Source organism: Aethalodelphis obliquidens, unplaced genomic scaffold (assembly GCF_003676395.1).
Source record: "Aethalodelphis obliquidens isolate GAN/ISIS:26980383/991018 unplaced genomic scaffold, ASM367639v1 scaffold25, whole genome shotgun sequence".
Classification (NCBI taxonomy): Eukaryota; Metazoa; Chordata; class Mammalia; order Artiodactyla; family Delphinidae; genus Aethalodelphis; species Aethalodelphis obliquidens.
Genome location: NW_020837969.1, coordinates 11,904,663 through 11,925,545, shown reverse-complemented (window position 1 = coordinate 11,925,545; position 20,883 = coordinate 11,904,663). Strand labels below are relative to the sequence as shown.

Genomic DNA, 20,883 nt, shown 5'->3' with positions numbered 1-20,883 from the left:
AGTGTCAAGCCCTCCCTGGACCCCACCGGCACACAGGCAGCTGTGCCATTAGACCAGGCTGCTCCCGTGCCCATCTCTTTCCATGGCAAGGACAAGAAAGGGGGAACCCCACTTTGAAGGCCCAGTGGCCATGGAAAGAAGAGACAGATGGCTCATGGTCTCCACAGGCCCTAGACGTGCGCTGAAGAAAACTCAGGCCCTAACAGACAGGCAGACAGACAGGCAGACCAGACCCCTTTCTCCCACTCTGCTCCATCAGCCTAACTCTACACACATGCCCCAACCTCCAAAATGGACATTTCAGTTAAATATTAGTCACTGGAAAGCGGGGGTTTAAAATAAAGAAATTCACTTTGTAAAATGTTTACTCTTTTGTATGACTCTAGATTTTCCGATAGGCTTGCTCGTACCGAAGAGGAAAACTTACTGTTTATGTGATCGATGTAGTAGACACCAATCTGAGGGTCAAACCCGGCTTCCCATCCCCACGGCAGCTCATCACCAACACAGTCAGCAAACGACAAGGGCTTCGTCAGCCTGTAACAAACCAGAATAAAGGTACAGGTGACTCTTTCCATCCAACCGCGTATGTTTAAATCCAGCACCCTACCCACGTGCTAAGTGTCCAGGCTGCGTTTCCTTTTTGTTCTTGATTGTTTCTAGAGTTTGCACTACTGTGTCTGAAATCTTTAAAGAAAAAAACAAGGCCGAAATGCAGAGATGAATATCCAAAAAAGTAGCAGTAAGTCATAATACCCTTTGGAAAGTTCACAGCTTCAGACTGGGAGACAAATCTGTACAATAAATAAATAAGGCCATCTTAAATCAGGGAGAACGCCAAGCTGAGGGGTCAGGAGGGCTGGAATCTAGCTTGAGCTCTGCAGCTAGAGAGCCATCTCAGTGAAGAGAAAAGTTTGTCCCAGCATTCGAGTACCAGCATCATGGGAATCATCATACCAGTACCTCTAAGACGAGGTAAGCATCAGGCTACACTAACTTCAGATTTGGACGCTCTACTATATATTAACTCGCCTGCAAGGTCCACAAAGACCTCTCCTTGAGAGGAGAGACAATAGATCTTATTTTTATACTTATATTTTTATACCTGTACTTAACAGTCTCTCAACAAAATATTTAATGGAATCAAACACACAAAGTATTTCTATTATCAATGTGATCTCACCTTTTGAAACTGCCTTAAACTTTCTCTTTAAGCCTTAAAACTTATCGGAAACTAGTTACCTAAGCAGAGTACAGGTTTCAGAGTTAATTATGGGTTGATTTTCTCTCTCACTTCCTTCAGTTTCGCATCTGAGATTTTCCCTGGCTGTTAAAGCAGCTGCAGGCAGGCCAGCACCACAGACTGGTGCCCGCCCTGCTGTAGGGTGGCCAACCTCAGGTGACATCTCTGCTAATTTAATGCACTGGCACCACCAGCACAGTTCCTATGTATGACATCACCTGGAGTCTCTGTGATCCATGCTAGTGAATATCAATGATTTCATAGCGCAACTGAAATACAGGTCGTTCCCAGAATCACATCACTTTCATCAGAATAATGAACTGTGTCGTGTACCCTTCAGAACGCTGGGAGAAAAACATGAAAAGGAGGGAAACCCTTTCTTCCCAGGTGTGGCCTGCCAACAGCCCTCCTCCAAGGACGTAAAACACCAAGGGATGAAAGAAAGAAGTGTCTCCTTTTCTCTCAACCTTCCCTAAGCATGAAATCCGCTTCTGGAGACGGCTGCAGGGATCCTGGCATTCACGAACACCGGCTGACTCAGTCACCACACTGACTCACCGTGAGACCTCCTGACTGGGCAGCTCTCTCTACCTCAGTTTCCTTCTCTTCATTTTAAGTGGTGATCACACCCCCCATCTTCTCCCTGCAATTTAACTACCTGCTAAGATTAATGGGAGGATGAAAAGGGATTAACTCAGAAAAGTGTCTGGGACATGGTCAAGCAGCAGTCAGTAAATGTCAGTGACTGTGAATCCAAGCATCACACGTGAATTCTCTCTCTCACCCTCCAGAGGAACCAAGTCTGGGAGCACAAGGCACAGCAGTGTTTCTCAAAGTCTAGTCCTCACAACCAGCAGCGTCCACATCTGGGAACTGGTTAGAAACAAATCCTTGGGCCCTCTAGTATAGTATATGCCTACAGGATCAGGAACTCTAGGGCCCAGCAATGTATGTTTAATCAAGCTTTCCAGGTAATTCTAGAGAATTTGGCTCAGAAGTTAAGAACTTGAAATTCGAGATCCAAGGGACCTGGATTCAAATGCTTGTTCTGCCATCTTACAACGTGGGGCAGGTTATTAACCTGAAAGGCCCCTGTTTTCCAATCTATTATTTTTTAAAAAGGTAGGGACTGGGGGAGATCATGAAGCTTAAATGAGAACCAAACGGTGTAATGCCTGATAAGTGGAAAGCTTCCATAGGCAGTAGATGAGTGAAATGAATCTCAGACATGTTAAGCAATGCATCCAAATACGGCAATCTGCCATATTTGCTTTGCAAACCTGGGGTCGATTTGAACTTAATCTGAGTCCCAAAACTGGCTCTTAGAATTATGCTCAAATCCCACCTTATATCATAAAAACTGGGCAGGAAAATTGAGTTTTCTTTTGACAAAGGAATTAGATACTACGTACATCAAAAACTCCCTGGGACTTCCCTGGTGGTGCAGAATCCGCCTGCCAATGCAGGGAACATGGGTTCCATCCCTGGTCTGGGAAGATCCCACATGCCGCAACTAAGCCCGTGCGCCACAACTACTGAGCCTGCGCTCTAGAGCCCATGAGCCACAACTACTGAAGCCCGCGCACCTAGAGCCCGTGCTCTGCAAAAAGAGAAGCCACCGCAATGTGAAGCCCGCGCACCGCAACGAAGAGTAGCCCCCGCTCGCCGCAACTAGAGAAAGCCTGCGTCCAGCAATGAAAACCCAATGCAGCCAAAAATAAATAAATAAATTTATTTTTAAAAACCCTCCCCACACCATGGAAAGTGGCCTTGTCTTCATACTCTGTCTGTAAGACTGAGCTTCGACCACCTGATTAGACAAAGCCCCTTGCGTATCATTCTGCTTGACGATTCTCCTTCCTTAAACTCCTCTATCTCTGCTGTCTAAAAGGCACATGAACCCTAAAGAAATAAAGAAGGAGACATGGAAATGGTACGTATAAATGACAAAAGAGAGACATTACACAAGTTTTGTCCTGGCACCAAAGCAACATGTTTAAGCATGAGTATGATATGAATATACTTATTACTTTTAGAATTAGAAGTCACAAAAGTTTCAGAACATGCAGTATGATTACAAGTTATGGTAACTGGATTACACTTGGAAATAACCCATCTTTTCCTATTTATTGGTCAACAGATAATAAGCACTTTATTAACTGTCACTGTTCTAACACTAGAATTACACCTATAAGTGAACTCAGTTAAAAATTCAGGCGTTTCCCGTATGGACGCCAAGCGGGGAACGTGGCGGGGCGGGGGTGGGATGAACTGGGAGACTGGGATTGACAGGTATACACTAATATGTATAAAATAGATAACTAATAAGAACCGGCTGTATAAAACATAAAATAAAATTAAAAAAAAAATTCAGACGTTTCCATTCCTGGAATTCTAACGTAAAAGCTTCCTTGCGGCGTTACTGCAAAAATCAGTTTAATACTGTATTTTCTGTATCTGGATAAATACAGATCTTTTCTCCACACCCTCTCAATAAGTAAAACCATTAAATACATATTTATAAATGTCAAATTTTTAATTCTTATCCAAATTATAAAACATAAATAAAATAACATTCTCAGATACCAAACAAAATGAATCACTCAAATATACTGCTATCCTGATAAAGAAAACATATTACTATGATATACTAAGAAGTAACATGAAACAAAAATAACAGATGTATTCCAAAATTAGAAACAAACATGACTTAGAACAAATACGGTGAGCAGAAATGTTGATTAGCTTCTAAATTCCTTCCTCTTGTTTTGCACAAGGAACCTCTGAAACAGTCAGTCTTACCTTGATGTTAAGGAAGTAAAAAATGGACGGAGTTCGTTGGTTCCCCACAAAGGAGCAACAGCATGCAGAAGGCCTGAAATTACGGACCATCTTTATGCGAAATTCCAGAGATTACTCTTTGCTTAGAAAACAGTCTTCCTTTGCACCGTGACTAATGTGAAGAAAATGGCAATTTACTGCAGCACTTTGCCACAGTTTACATACAAAATTTGAACTTTGCAAGGTATTTCCTCTCCTTGTGGGCATTATATCATTCTTTTATACAACCTGTCATTTAGTATTTATTGTCAGGCCACGGATCCCTGTCCTGTGACATGAGATGCCACACACAGATGAATTTACTCTTCCCAATTACACGACGGTGAATACTGCTGTGTGTGCAAGCACACATCCAGAAACGATGACTTTGTGCTAACTGCAACCGAGTTTGTGCTTATTGCACTAAACGAAACGGCACTTGACAGAGAAAACCATTTTCAGGTTAATAAAACTCTTGCCACGGTTCCAGCCTCCCAAATGTACAGTTTAGCTTGAATGTTAAAGGTCTGAAGAGTTATTTTTCCTTCACAGCATCTGCTGCTGCTGTCGTTTAACTGAAACTCAAGGCAGAGTTCGCATCGTCGACTAGGTCTCTGATCGCTACAGAATCGGCCCAGATAAACCCGCCTGAATTGCTCCAAGAGAACACGGAAGGAATTCAAGATGAGATTCACAATGTGAATTTTACAGGGAGGGTAAAATACCAGAAATCTCTCCATAGTTCTGAGGGAATTTTAATTTATAATGTTGCTGATTAGTCCCCTAAAAACAACTTCTTATCTGTTTTGATCACTATCCTAGGCAGGGAAACCAGCAACGCAAAGGAACAAAATGAGGGGAATGCCAGGGATGAGTGAACAGAGGTAGCAGGAAGAAACCGGCTTTTAAGAATACAAACCTCTTCAGAGGAGGGTAACGCAGTTAGTTCTGGGTCTTTGGGGAAATTAGCTTAAATTCTTCTCAAAGGGTCACATTAGACAGGAGAGAACTGCCAGATGGGCAGGCCTGGACCTGGGGCAATGGACGCGCTCAGGAGACTGCTGCCCTGGGTTTGAACGGCTCATGCAGGGTTGCTAGCTGGTAAGTGGCGTCTAACTGGGCTCATTTCTTTAGACTGAGTCCATCATGTCCTCTTGGACCTCCTTGTGCTCAGACAGGTGTCCTCTACGTGGGCTCTAGATCTGGTCTTCCTACAGTTTATACCCACTGGTGCCAAAGAGCATCAGTTTAATCCCTCCTCCACGTGATGGGCTTTCAAATATTTAAACACAACCATCTTGTTTCCCAAGTCTGCTCGCCTGGAACACGGATGCCCCATCCCCTCTCCGTTTCTCATATCTCTCCTCCACTCAAAAGCCTGCCCATCTCCTGCCCTTAATCCCATCCGCTTCTCCCTGCTCTGCAACTTCACTCCATCTGTTATTATCAAGGGTTAATCTCCTCTCACATAGCTAATGCCTTCTCCCTCAGCCTACAGATATACAGGACTCAATACCCCCTACCCTTCAAAACGCCTTCCCTCAGATCTCCCGGCTCCTCTTTTGACATTTGCTTCCTAACCGTTCACTCTATCTGGATCTGGAGGACCTAAAATCTCCCTTATGCCACCTAACCTAATTCTCTAATTCCTTCATGAAGAGACTCCTGAAAGGCAACATTTGTGAGCAATCACCTTTGAAAGTGCACACGGCTTGTGCTGTTGCTTTGGCGACCCAAACATTACTTGTAAAAATGTCAATAACAATATTCTACGTAAAAAAGGTCAATTTTTACATAATTATCCTAATAATATAAAACATTCACTGAGTGATTCCCATGTACCACACATACTTTCATGTCTATAAATGTGTGAATTAAATCCCCATAAACCTCCGCAAAGTAGATACAATTATTATCGCCCTTTGAATACCCTGTGCAGGAATAAAAAAACCCCAACTTGGGCTTCCCTGGTGGCGCAGTGGTTGGGAGTCCGCCTGCCGATGCAGGCGACACGGGTTCGTGCCCCGGTCCGGGAGGATCCCACGTGCCGCGGAGCGGCTGGGCCCGTGAGCCATGGCCGCTGAGCCTGCGCGTCCGGAGCCTGTGCTCCACAGTGGGGGAGGCCACAGCAGTGAGGGGTCCGCGTACCGCAAAAAAAAAAAAAAAAAAGAAAAAGAAAAAAAAAAAACCCCAACTTGTAATGAAACAAGCCTGTGACTGTACCGCACACACCTCTCTCTCTAGTCAAAGTTTGTGGTTTCCAGCCATGAAGTTTCCATTCCTGTGCGGGATGTGGCCATCACTACTGCCATTCCAGGCACGGATTTAACTATTGATATGCTACTTGGATTAACTAGCCACCAATTTCTGGAAGAAATGGCAAGAAAGGAGTCCCTTTAAAAAGTTCTGGAGGGAGGAGGTGGGAGTGGGCCTGGGCTTTAAGACAGCCCTGCAGATGAGGGACAGAGTGCTCCTGCTGCCTGAGCGCGTCCATGGTGGTGCCCACGTCATCGCGGGCCTTTGTACCAGAAACCTTCGCAGAAGAGGCTCCAAAGAAGTAAAAAATAGGACCCGATCACAGGAGAGAGGAAAAACACACACCAAGGACACGCAACTCTTAAATTCTTTAGGGATCTGACCAAAGATCAAAAGCAGCTTTTAAAAAATACTCTCTTCACATGATCTGTAGACTGAATAGCAATTTCTAGGTAAAACTATATGATTTATACACATAGTATGTAATTCTTAAACAGGAGGTTATAATAGGATTCCATTCAATTGTTTATATTGTCTGCCTCCTTTAGTTAAAAAGAAAAGGTGGGGGACTTCCCTGGTGGTCCAGTGGTAAAGAATCGCCTTCCAATGCAGAGGACTCGGGTTCCATGCCCGGTCAGGGAACTAAGATCCCACACGCCGCAGGGCAACTAAGCCCGCGTGCCACAGCTATTGAGCTCGCGCATCTCAACGAGAGAGCCCGTGCCGCAAAACTACAGAGGCCACGCGCCCTGGAGCCTGTGCGCCGCAGCTAGAAAAGAGAAAACCTGCACGCCACAGCTAGAGAGAAGCTCGCGCGCCACAAACGAGACCCGACACAGCCAAAAAATAAAGAAAGAAAGAAAGAAACTAAATTAAAAAAATAAAAGAGAAGTTGGTGCTAACAAGGCCAAAATTGTGGATGCCATCTCCCACAAGGGCTCTTTAATACAACACTGGCCCAGAAATGTTGAGTTACAGCAGTGGTTCTCAGACCTAAGAGCACATCCCACTCATCTGAAAAGCTTATTAAAACAGATTACCGGGCCCACTCCCAGAGCTTCTGACTCAGCAGATCGGGGGTGGGGCCTGACCTACTAGGATTTGCATTTCTGACAGCTTCCCCAGTGATGCTCATGCTGTTGGTCCCTGGACCACACTTTGAGAACCGCTGGTTAAAGGGCACAAATTACAGCCTAATACACCCAGGTGATGGAGAAAAGGAAAACAAACTGAATTTAAAAAGGAACCTGGGACTTCCCTGGTGGCGCAGTGGTTAAGAATCCGCCTGCCAGTGCAGGGGAGGCAGGTTCGAGCCCTGGGCCGGGAAGATCCCACATGCCGCGGAGCGACTAAGTCCGTGCGCCACAACTAGTGAGCCTGCGCTCTAGAGCCCACGAGCCACAACTACTGAGCCCACGTGCCACAACTACTGAAGCCCGCGTGCCTAGAGCCCGTGCTCCACAACAAGAGAAGCCACCGCAATGAGAAGCCTACACACCGCAACGAAGAGTAGCCCCCGCTCGCCGCATCTAGAGGAAGCCCTCGCGCATCAGACCCAACGCAACAAAAAATAAATTAATTTTAAAAATTTATTAAAAAAAGGAACCTGGCGACAAAAGCCTATGCTTCAGAAATATCTCTATTGGGGCTTCCCTGGTGGCGCAGTGGTTGAGAGTCCGCCTGCTGATGCAGGGACACGGGTTCGTGCCCCGATCTGGGAAGACCCCACATGCCGTGGAGCGCCTGGGCCCGTGAGCCATGGCCGCTGAGCCTGCGCGTCCGAAGCCTGTGCTCTACAACGAGAGAGGCCACAGCAGTGAGAGGCCCGCGTACCGCAAAAAAAAAAAAAAAAAAAAACCAAATACCTCTACTATGAAAACTATGAAATGTTTAGACAAAATTAATGGCTTAATAATTCTCAGATTTGGGCCACTTCATTTAATTTTAAGTAAACTTTTTTTTCCCTCAAGGAACATTTAAATAATTTTAAAATAAGTTCTTAAAAAGAAAGGTTTTCTTTTTCTCTCATTTTCTCTCATATATGAAATACATAGTAACAAGTATTCAACATCATTAGTCATGAGGGAAATGCAAATCAAAACCACAATGAGGTACTCACTAGGGTGGCTATAATTTAAAAAACAGAAACAACAAGTGTTGATGAAGATGCAGAGAAATGGGAATGTTGCGCATTGTTGATGGGAATGTAAAATGATTCAGCCTCTATAGAAAACAGTTTGGAAGTTCCTCAAAGAGTTAACCATAGAATTACTGCATAACCCCACCATCCCACTCCGAGGCAAATAACTAAAAGAACTGAAAAAAGGTACCCGAACAATTACATGTATGCACATGTTCACAGCAGCACCATTCACAATAGTCTAAAGGTGGAAAGAACTCAGACTTCCATCAATGGATGAATGGATAAACAACGTGTGGTATATTATTATTCAGCCATAAAAAGGAATGAAGTACCTATACATGCTACAGTGTGGATGAACCTCCAAACATTATATTAAGTGAAAGAAGCCAGAACAAAGGTCATATATTATAATTCCATGTATATAAAATATCCAGTATAGATAAATCCATGCAGACGGAAAGTAGTTCAATGGTTGCCAGGGGCTAGGGAGAGAGGCAAATGGGGAGAAAGTACTCAACGGGTACTGGAGTGATGGAAATGTTTTGGAACTAGACAGAGGTGATGGTTGAACACCACTGCAAACGTATATATGCCACCAAATTGTTCACGTTAAAGTGGTTAATTTTGTGTTGTGTGAATTTCACCTCAATAAATTGTTTTTAAAAATTAGTAACAAGTTATAACAACGTCAAGACTCCAAGTGAATATTTGGAGTAAGTAAAATAATAAAAAGATGGGAAAATGTTCAACTTCACTAATAATAAAAAGAAATGCCAAATAAAACAATAATAAGGCTTAATTTTAAGTCTATTAGGATATCAAGTTTTTGTTTTGTTTTGCTTTGTTCTAAGGATGAAATTCAGTTCTGGTGAGGATATGGGAAATCAGTTACTTTCGTTTACTGCTGGTGATTCTGTAACTTGATACATCCTTTTAAGAAACAGTTCGGCAGTATTAAAAAACCATTAAAGTCTTGATTCCACGTAACCCAGGAATGCTACTCTTACACAGTGTCCCCTGAATCCTGTCCCGCCTGACCACCTCCACAGAGACTCAGGAGTCACCTCAGGCACCTTTACTACACTCTCATTTCTCGACCAGCTTCTCAAAGGCAGGGCCTCTGCACACGTCTCTGCATCTCTAGCCCAACGCCTTCCTCGTACACAGTCGGCATAGAATCAACGTTGACTGAGTGGGTGCAGATTAGAAAGGAAGACAGAAATGAACAGGGACACCATGGAAGAACTGTCATTTTTTTAAAAATGTTCAATTTACAAAGATGTAATGGTAAATGCATTTACTAAGAAAACAATATGAAGGTTGATATTAAGGTGATAGTTGACAAACATGTTTCCTGACCATGGGACAGGCATGATACGAGAAAAAAACCTTTCAAAACTGCATCAAAATATCTGGTCCTATAACTTACTTTAGTTTACTATAATTATATTATGTATCATAAATGAATAGCTAAACAGGGAACAGATTCTTAGTTACGAAGAGGTAACAGAATTTATTTCAGGTGTTTCAATAATTCAGCAAGTTTTTTAAAAAAAGTATCTTACCCTACAGAAGAAAACAGAGAGGTCAGCAAACACTTTAACCTGAACCTCATTTCTCTGCTAAGTGCCAAGAAATGTTTGCTTGTTGGATTATTTGGTTTTGGAAAATAGTTTGAGAATTTAAGTGGATATGCTGGCAAAGAAGGTAGGAATGTCTGAAAGAGGAAGAGGGCTAAAGAGATTATTGTCCAAACAAACAAAACAAAAACCCACCAAGACTGTCTTGTCCTCCTCCCTAGACTTTAAACAACACACAACCAACAAGGATTTCATCACAGATAATAACTGTTCAAGGGCCAGGACGGGAAGAAGTGGGACACTCACCCAAGAGAATGTGCTCCAGTCACAACAACAAAGAACTGACACACGACCCACCCACCCCTCGGCACGGACAGGACCTTGTTAGATGCAACCTCTCTCTTAGAGAGGTCAATTAAGTGATTTAAATGAACCAGTATTACTTTTATCAAAACTTAAGGAACTGGGAAGATGTTTTTTAATCCCTATGACCTTAAAGGAGAACCCCAGTTAACAATATGTTTCATTCTAGGCTATGTTTTTCTTATATAAATATATACATATGTATACCAATGCACATAAAATATTATGCACATTTTTACAAGATTGGAATAAAACTAAATAAACTATACATATACTATAGTTTTGGGTCCTACCTTAAAAAAATACAGGTAATACATTCTCATTATGAAGAATACGTAAACTAGGCTAAGCTATTATTAAAGTCCCTCCTTCATTCACCTGTAGAATGCTACGTACTGCAATATTCTGGTATCTTATAGTCCACCTATAAATTCATACTTTTACAAAACATGCAAATAGGCTCACACCATGTGCATTTTCTATGACTTTGTTCAGTTTGCAATATAAGTAAGAAATCTTTCAATGAGCATATATATAGGTTTACCTCAATCTTTTACTAACTGAGTGTATTACAGTCCATTATTTAACTATTCATCAATTAATAGACATGAGTGGCAACTTCCTTCAAGAGAAACTAATGCTTCAAAGAACTTGCTTGTAAATGGTTTCAGCTGTGCAATTTTTTAGAATAAAGCCCTTGGAAGAGTCAAAGAACATACACCCTTTTTAAATTTCAAAATCTCAACATGCATTAAAGAGATGTTAAAGACATATTAGCATTTACGTTTTTACATTCTGATAGTCTCCTCCACATGGGCTTTAGCAATTTGCACTCTCATCCACAAGGTAAGCGATCTGCACTCTCATCCACCACCTCTCAATATGATCGTTGGAGGGGGGAGCAATCTAGTAATTGTTAGTAAGGTTTGTAACCTTTCAGTACGTTTATTTACTTCTTTTGTGAATTGTCCTTTTTAAAATTGTGTTGTTTGTCCTTCTTAATGATTCGTAGCAACTTTTAACATATTTTGGTATTAATCCTTTGTCAAGTGGCAAATATTTTTTCCAAGGATATTACTTATCCATAAACTTTGTTTATGATGAGTAAACGATTGATTATTTAAACGTGCTGGGCTAATTGGATAGCCAGTTAGGGAATAAAAGCTAGTTCCTACCTCTTTGTTACAACAAAATTAATTCCAGATAAATCAAAAGAGCTATACATGATACATGAAACTAACTGAAGTATGAAACCCACCAGAAGAAAAGGTATAGAAGAATTCTTTAGGACTTCTGGATTGCACTCCTTAACCCAGTGTTTCAAACTGTAGTCCCTTAAAACACTTGCCACTGAAAATAAATACAGTGACAACAAAATCATACTCTAGAATTTTAGCGAATTGCTGGCAGCGGCTTGGAGCTGACGGCTTGCTCACTGGGTTGAAAAGGCAACTAAGTGTCAGAAAGGTGCTAAAGACATAGTAGCACCAAACAGACTTTCTCCGTGATCTAATCAGAAGACTTGAAAAGTGAAATAGATGAAAAAAAAAAGACTAAAAGTTACTTAATGGGATGTTCCTATTCCACTGCACCTACCTTGGGAACCATGGTCCTAGGTCAATGGAAGACACCCAGCAAGGAGTGGCAGACCTGGGACAAGTTTTAATTTAGGAAAGTGAACCTGAGAGTGACGCCCTGAGCAGGCTAAAGCAGCGGTTCTCAAAGTGTGGTCCCTGACCCAGCAGCATCAGTACCGCCTGGTAACTGGGTAGAAATGCAAATTATCAAGCTCCTCCCCCGAAACTACTAAATCAGAAACTGGGAGGCTGTGGCCAAGCTCTCCACGTGATTCTCATGCCTGTGAGAGCTGCTGGGCTAGAGAGGCTGAAACAGACCTCAACCTTCCCTTTTACCATCAGAGAGTAAGCAACTGCAATGACGAGGAGAAAGGTGGCCAAGATGGTGGCAGCGTGGAGGGCTGCGGGAAAGGAAATGAGCGGATTCGAGGCTGCCTCCGAGGAGAAAAGGTTCCTAGTCACGGCAGACCCCCCAGTCACTGGATATTTGAAAGCAGAAGGTGGATAACGAAAAGTTGGGGGTGTTACGGAAACAGGGCACTCACTAAACATGAAAGCAGAAATGAGAAAGTCTACAATGCTTATGGTTTGGCAGTTTCAAAGGAGCGTAGTGATACCAGCATGGGTCAGCAAAATGAACAGGAACAATTAACTTAAAAATATGTTGTGTGTGAGGCGCCAGAGGGACATGCAGGTAAAATGAGGACTAAAATTTCCATGTGGAGATCAGATAATGGATGAGATTAATGAGCCAGGCAAGGCCTTGGGATGTGCCCACATTTAATGGGACAGTAGGGATGCTGAGGAAACTGACTTCAAATGGAAGAGGAAAAAAAAAAAAACAACCCACTCCAGCCTCTAATCTTTTCATTCCTGCCAATAGGAAGTAATAATAATAAAACTACCAACAAAGGAACATTTCATTCATGCGTCCATGAGGTCACCCGACGTTTACTGAAAGCCTCTTTCGTGTGCTGGGACACACGAGTCGCGAGAGGCATGGCTCTCGTCCCCAGCAGCTTCTCCAGACAAACAGTGCCTGTCCTCTAGGTGGGAGCTGCGGGGTGGCATAAATCACTTCCCCAGTGGTAGCTCAATGTTTGCTTTGGAGACGAATGCACTTGGACTGTGCCTCTTTGTGGTACCATGGATTAATACCAGTGGGCTAGTCTTTCTGACATTGGGTGGAGTGTAGGGGAACACAAAGTCGTCCTCGTAACAACAACACAGGGCTAGACTCCCTGAACCAAAGCACCCATTTCTCTGTCTTTTAAGTGCAGAGACTCCATATTTGTTAAGAGGGAAGTAACCTTCCGAGGCCAGGAAAACCAGCTGCAAGAGCCCACATGGACCCGATCTGTCTCCTTTCCACACACTAAGTCCATGGTTAACTACCCATCTTCACGCCCCTGATCACATTGACCACAGGAAGCAGTTACAGGTCATGCTGGAATTTCATAATCCCAAGCCTAGCTTTTTTTTTTTTCATAGGATCACTGAGGTTTAATTTATATACCAGAAAATTTGCTCGTTGTACGTGTACAAATCAGAAAATTTTAGTAAATTTATAGAGTTAAAACCACCACACAATCTAAGTGTAGCACATTCTGACCACCCCCAAAAGATCCCTTATGCCTATTTGCAGTCTCTCCCTGCTCCATCCCTACCCCCTGCCCCAGGCAACCACGAATTTACTTTCTGTCTCTGTAGATTTACCTTTTCTGGAATTTCATACAAATGGAAGCATGGAAATTTGTGCTTTCTTGTGTTTGGTTTCTTTCATTTAGCATGTTTTTGTGGTACACCCATGTCGTCTAAAGATTGATTTATCTTTCTTCCTTCCTCCCTACGACCTGTCTTGTCCACTTCTGGAGTCCTTGGTGCCTAGAACAATGGCTGGTACTCATCCAACACGTGCTCAATGACTGTCCTTTCCGCGGACCACTGCATCTGCACTGATGGATCCCTGGCAACCACACTCTAAATCCCTCTCAGGATACGAGGCTTTTGCACTGAAAAGCACCTCATTCTGGCTCTGAGTACAACTAACACAAACCAAAAGAATCACGGATTTTTTTTTTTTAAAGCTACAGGATTGGAATTCTGAAAATCAAGTATCAGAAAACTAAGAAATGTTCTTACGCAGCCCAAGGAATGGCGCTAACATGCTACAAATCAATTCCATCCCCAGCATTTGCTTTGCTAGTTAAACACATGATTGGATTTTTGTAACTTATAGGAAGACTTTCTTTGGTGGTATTTCCTTGTGCCTTCCAGCCTCTGTTTTCCTCTGGCACAGCACCAGATCCTCCAAGCACTAAAAATTAGACGTATGGAATGTCAGGAATGTCTGATAACTACACTAACTTCAGAGCTCAGCCATTAGTCATAAACAGAAATGCCCTTTGAGCTCACTCAAATTCAACTCGAAGCAAACAAAAGTCATGAGGCTGAGTACTGGCAAAGCGTGCAGGCTGCTGTGGGGTGGGCTGGGAAGGCTCTAAATATAGTTCTTCATCGCAGCAAAGACAAATACTGCTTCGTTATCGAAAATGTTAATACACTGAAGGTGCAAAGCATTGTTCGGTGACGTTTTCAATTGGTAGCACCTGAGTTAGAAACACAAACCATTAAAATTACTTTATAAAATAAAGTCTGTCCTATTCCCATATACTTTCACTAACATCTCCTTAACAGGGCCTCATCTTCAGTTATTAATCCAGCTCTACAGGTGCTGGTACTGTTCAAGATTAATTAAAAGAAAGAATACAAACACCAAAAACTTTGAGGAACTGTTCTAATTCGAAAGAGAAATAACAGAGACCTCCCTGGCGGTCCAGTGGCTAGGACTCGGCACTTTCACTGCTGGGGCCCGGGTTTGACCCCTGGTCAGGGAACTAAGATCCTGCAAGCTGCATGGTTCACCCCCACCCCCGCCAAAAAAAAGAGGGAAATAACAACCAATTGTAGCATGTTTATCTCAAATGGGTCCCAATTTTTAATTTTTAAAAAAGGATAAAAGAATTCTTGAACAACTGGGTAATTTAAATATACTAGATGTTATACTAGATATTGGATGATAGATGTTAGATGACATGACAGGATTTTAAAAATTTTCCATAGTTGTAATAATTGATATTATGGTGAGTAAGGGAATATTTTTTCCTTGGAAGATGCATGCTGAATTATTTAATGGTGGAGGGTCATAATATCTGTAACTCACCTTCCAATGTTACAGCAAAAAAAAGTAAACATAAATACAATACACACACACACACAAAATAAAAAATAAATACAATACACTCATATATTTAAAGAGAGAGTGAGGAGAGGATAAAAGAAATGTGGTGATAAATTATTTGTCAGATCTACAAATTTTTCATAATAAAAAGTTAGGAGGGAAAAAATCCCTCATTAAGGAAATTCCAGTAAACACAACAGATTGAATACATTTGAATACATTGAATACATTGTAGAAATACATTTTCTACACCCCGTCTAGAAAACTGCAGAAAAAGGATTTTAAAAAGTCATAAACACAGAAGGACAAAGGGCAGCTCAGAGGACAAGAGCCACAAAATTTGGGATTGTGGAAAGCCGAGTGGTAACTGAGTTAGCTGACGGAGAAACAGGAAACCTAAGTCAGCAAGAGAAAGCCGAGCAGCTGATTGATTCATACTGCAAACCCTTGAAAGGCTCTGGAATTCCAGCATCAAGGACTTCAGACGGCTGGGTGTGGCTGTGGAGGACTGGCCGGAAGTCTGTTAAGAAGTAGCCAGCCCCTCAGCCTGCCTTTGCTCAATCTGGGTGAAACTGAAGGTTTCCTCTCTAGAGAGACTCAACTACAAAGATTCTGGACTTCCTGGCAGCTGGTACAGCTGAAAGAAGGCGTACCTTACTGAAAACACGAGCATTAAGGGACTGTCCACGCACTGACCAGTGGGGTTCCCGGACCCCCTTTCCCCATTCAGTTTTCAGAACCACTGGTAGCTGGTCTTACACTTGCTAAGCACGAGATTGGTGGCGTTTTTCCTGGGAAAACTAACAAGCTCAGAAGAGATCTATTGACATTAATACCTGGGAGTGCCCTTATGGGAAGGGTGGGCCAGATCACTACATGACTAAGCCTCACCCACAATATAGAGCTTCCAAACTGCTTTTTATGGCTCATTCTTAAATATGACTGATAGCTGTATCAGTCACGACAGGCTAGGTAACGCTCTAATAAAAAACAATACCAAAGTCTCAGTGGCTGAACACAACAAACACTAATTTCCCACTCAAGCCAAGTTCAAAGTGGTTCTGGATGACTCCCCCAGGCAGCTGGCCTCCACAGTATGGCTCAGGATTCCAGGATGCATCTCGGGTGACTGGCACCTCCACTGTGATACTAGGTAGATAGGTAGGTAGATAGATAGACAGATAGATTGATAGATAGATAGACAGATCTCAGTCCATCAGTCTTGTGGGCTGGGGATACACGTACACCCATACTGTTCACATTCCACAGCCAAAACACATCACATGGAGGCAGGGAAATTAATCCCCTCATGTGCCTGGAAGGAGTGGAAGAACCAGAATGATCAGTATGAGCTATTCTAATGCATAAGTTAAGAACACTAGGTCTCTAAAATAAAAGCAGAATCTAAAACAAACACACTAAAACAATGAATCAGGCAATTTAATGCATAGAAGAAATTTTCAATTTTGTTCAGAGAAATTGAAGAAAATTTCAATAGCATAACAGACCATCAAACAATAAATATTTGGAGAAAGAAATTTAAAACCCTTGGTAATGAACAATACGATAGAAGAAATGAACCTATCTATGGAAGCGTTAGAAGATTAACTTAAGAAAATTTCCCAGAGAGAAAGACAAATAGAAAGGAAAAGATAGGAAAACTGGAGGACCAGTCCAGGGGGGTCTACTATCTGAGTAGCAGCAGTTCCAGAAAGAGAGAACAAAGTATACATGAAGGGGAAGATATTATCAAAGATGTAATACAAGAAAATTTCTCTTAATGACTGGTTTCTTGAATATAAACAGCCCACCCAGAAGAATCGTTAAAAAAAAAGACCTACGTCAAAGCACAATATTGTGAAATTTTAGAACATGGAGGCAACGAGAAGAGTCTAAAAGCTTCCAGAGGAACCAGGTCACCAAAAAAAAAAAAAGAAGAAAAAGAAAAATCAAGAATCAGAAAGGCTATACACTAAGAACAAATTTTCTGAAAAAGAAATAAAGAAATTGATCCCATTTACAATGGCATCAAAACCAACAAAATACCTAGGAATAAATTTAACCAAGGAGGTGACAGATCTCTACTCTGAAGACTATAAGACATTGATGAAAGAAACTGAAGACAACAGAAACAAATGGAAAAGTATCCTGTTTTCATGGATTGGAAGAATTAATATTGTTAAAATGTCAGTACTGCCAAAAGCCATCTACAGATTCAATGCAATCCCTATCAAGATAACAAGGGCATTTTTTAAAGAAGTAGAGAAAATACTCCTAAAATTTATATGGAACCACAAAAATACCCTGAATAGCCAAAGCAATCCTAAAAGAATAGCAAAGGAGAGGCATCACACTTCCTGATTTCCAACTATACTATAGCTATAGTAATCAAAACAGTACAGTACTGGCATAAAACAGACAAACAGACAAATGGGACAGGATCGAGAGCCCAGAAATAAACCTAAGCATATACAGTGAACTAATATTTGACAATCGAGATAATAATACTCAATGGAGAAAAGACAGTCTCTTCAATAAAGGGTGCTGGGATAACTGGATACTCACATGTAAAAGAATGAAATTGAACCCCTATCTTACAACACTCAGGAAAATTTACTCAAAATGGATTAAAGACTTAAATGTAAGACCTGAAACCATGAAACTCCTAGAAGAAAACAGAGGAATAAAGCTCCTTGATGTGAGTCTTGCTAATGACTTTTTTGATATGACACCAGCACAAGCAACAAAACAAAAAATAAACAAGTAGGGCTACATCAAACTAAAAGTTTCTGTAGAGCAAAAGAAACCAAGAAGAAAGGGAAAAGACAACTTATGGAATAAGAAAAAATATTTGCAAACCATATATCTGATAAGAGGTTAATATCCAAAATATGTAAAGAACTCATAAAGCTCAAAAGCAAAAATAAACAAATAACCCAGTTAAAAAATAGACAAAGGACCTGAATAGATCTTTTTCCAAAGAAGATATACAAAGGCCAACACATACATGAAAAGATGCTCAACATCACGAGCCATTAGGGAATGCAAATTAAAACTGTGATGAGATATCACCTCATGAGTGTTAGAACGGCCATCATCAAAAAGACAAGGGATAACAAATACTGGCAAGGATGTGGAGAAAAGGGAACCCTTGTGCACCACTGGTGGGACTGTACAGCCACTATTGAAAATAGTCAAAAAAATTAAAAATAGAACCACCATATGGTCCAGCAATTCCACTTCTGGGAATACATCCAAAGGCAACAAAACACTAACTCCAAAAGATATCTGTACCCCCATGTTCATAGCAGTATTATTTATAATGGCCAAGACATGGAAACAACCTAAGTGTCCATCAATGAATGAATGGGTAAAGAAGTTGTGCTATCTATCTATATACAGCACAACTATATTATATATATATATATTATTCAGACATAAAAAAAATGAGGAAATCCTACTACCTGTGCCAACATGGATGGACCCTGAAGGCATTAGGCTAAGTGAATTAAGTCAGACAGAGAAAGACAAATACATATAAATGATCTCAATTATATGCGGACTCTGCAAACAAACAAAACACCAAAAAAACCTCATAGTAAAGAAAAAGAGATCAGACTTGTAGTTGCCAGGGGCGGAGGTGGGGGAAAGGGGGAATTAGTGGAAGGTGGTCAGAAGGTACAGACTCCCAGTTATAAGCTAAGTAAGTACTAGGGATGTCATGTACAGCATGGTGACCACACTAGCAGCTAGCAGCTGACACTGCTGTGTGATACACAGGAAAGTTGTTAAGACAGTAAGTCTTAAGAGTTATCATCATGAGACAATTTTTTCTTTTCTTCCTTTTCTTTTTATTGTGTCTATGAGATTCAATGTGAGATAGCCAAACCTATGGTGGTAATCATTTCACAGTACGTGTAAATCAAACCATCACGCTGTATGCCTTATACAGTGCTATATGTCAATTATTTCTCAATAAAACTGCGGAAAACAAGAATCGTAAAGGCACCGGACTTCCCAAACACAAGGCTGGAGGCTACAAGTCAGTAGAGAAACATGATCCCATTTTTCAGTACAAATTATTTCCAATCTGAAATTGTATCCCCAGGTAAAATGTCTATCAGGTATGAGAGTAGAATAATGTGGCATTTTCTGAGATGCATAGACTCAACAAATTTCTCTCCTATGCCCCCCAAGGCAACTCTACCCAAAGGAGAGAAGAAAGCAAGAAAACTGGGAGACATGGGATTCAAAAATTAAAGTATCTTAATTTCTAGTAAATGGAGATCCCACGCGCGTATGACCCGTGCAGCAGTTACAGTTACATGACTCACCAGGCTGAACTGGAAACCAAGAATAGAAGGAACAGCAGGTGTGAAACTGACAGAATACCTGTTGTGTTTAAATGTACTGAAAAGAGATTTACAATTCTGGCAGCAAACTGGTGATGGGGACATAGAAAATTAAGTCAATGGAAAACAAAGAGACAATTATTAACTACAGAGAAAACCAAAGGAAATTCAGCTGTAGTACACTAGATTGGTCATCCAGAAACAATATTTACATAGTCATAAAAATGTAAATATTGAACACTGATTTATTTACAAGGTGATATAATGCTCCAGGATGATGAAGGGAAGGGAAATGTGTACATGGGGAGGGCACCCAGGAGAGCTGAATCCTCACCCCGAGTGGGAGGTCAATTCTCCAAATCTACAGCTAAGAAAATCAAGACATATACAAGTGTTATTTAAAAATACAGAGGTAGGGCTTCCCTGGTGGCGCAGTGGTTGAGAGTCTGCCTGCCGATGCAGGGGACACGGGTTCGTGCCCCGGTCCAGGAAGATCCCACATGCCGCGGAGTGGCTGGGCCTGTGAGCCATCGCCGCTGAGCCTGCGCGTCCAGAGCCTGTGCTCCGCAACGGGAGAGGCCACAACAGTAAGAGGCCCGCGTATCGCAAAAAAAAAAAAAGTACAGAGGTAAATACCAAAAGAAACCGTTAAATATGTAAAAGTGGTTGACTCTGGGGAGAGAGAATCAGGTATAGGGAAGAGCAGTGGGTCGGGGACTGCCGATGTGCTTGAGAACCTATAATGTTCATTCATCATTTACAGATAGAACTCTGGCTAAGATAAAGTTGTAAAATCTCCCGTAAGTTTCCAATTTTAATTCCAAAAATCAGAAAACTTTCTGTACTGTCTCTTTTTACTGATTTCAAATTTATTCTTAAAGAAATCTCACCTAAAGTTTTACATTTTTTAAGTTTTTTGAAGTTACAGTTTGTTAAAGTTACATTTGCTCAGAGCTTAAAGTATTTTTCCCCCGGTACGCTAAAGCACATCACCTAAAAATCAGAAATTATTACCAATGTAATCTTTTAGTAGAAACTAAGTTCTAGTGAATCAAACAAAACAGAAAATATAAATATTATACCTTGTTCTTCTGGGTTTTATTTGGAAGCCCCTGTTACATTCAATACACTGTTGAGAGATACCAAATAATATATATGAAAAATATTCTGGAAAGTGCATAAATGCTTTTATTTCCATTTTGAACACTTGACCCTCCTCTCCCAGAGGCTGAAATCTAACTGGAAAGATAAGGCATATGCAGAAACATACACAACAAAAGGCAGTGTGTGCTAGGAACCATGTGAATG

The 20,883-nt window shown here is 41.4% G+C and overlaps 1 protein-coding gene across 1 annotated transcript in view; it reads right to left on the bottom strand.

The window, feature by feature from the left end:
- The window catches only part of WWC2 (WW and C2 domain containing 2), a 166,409-nt gene that overhangs the window by 79,369 nt on the left and 66,157 nt on the right, over positions 1-20,883 (bottom strand). The window contains exon 2 of the mRNA XM_027122583.1: positions 428-537. Within this exon, the coding sequence (XP_026978384.1) occupies positions 428-537 (110 nt within the window). The remainder of the gene's footprint in view (positions 1-427; positions 538-20,883) is intronic.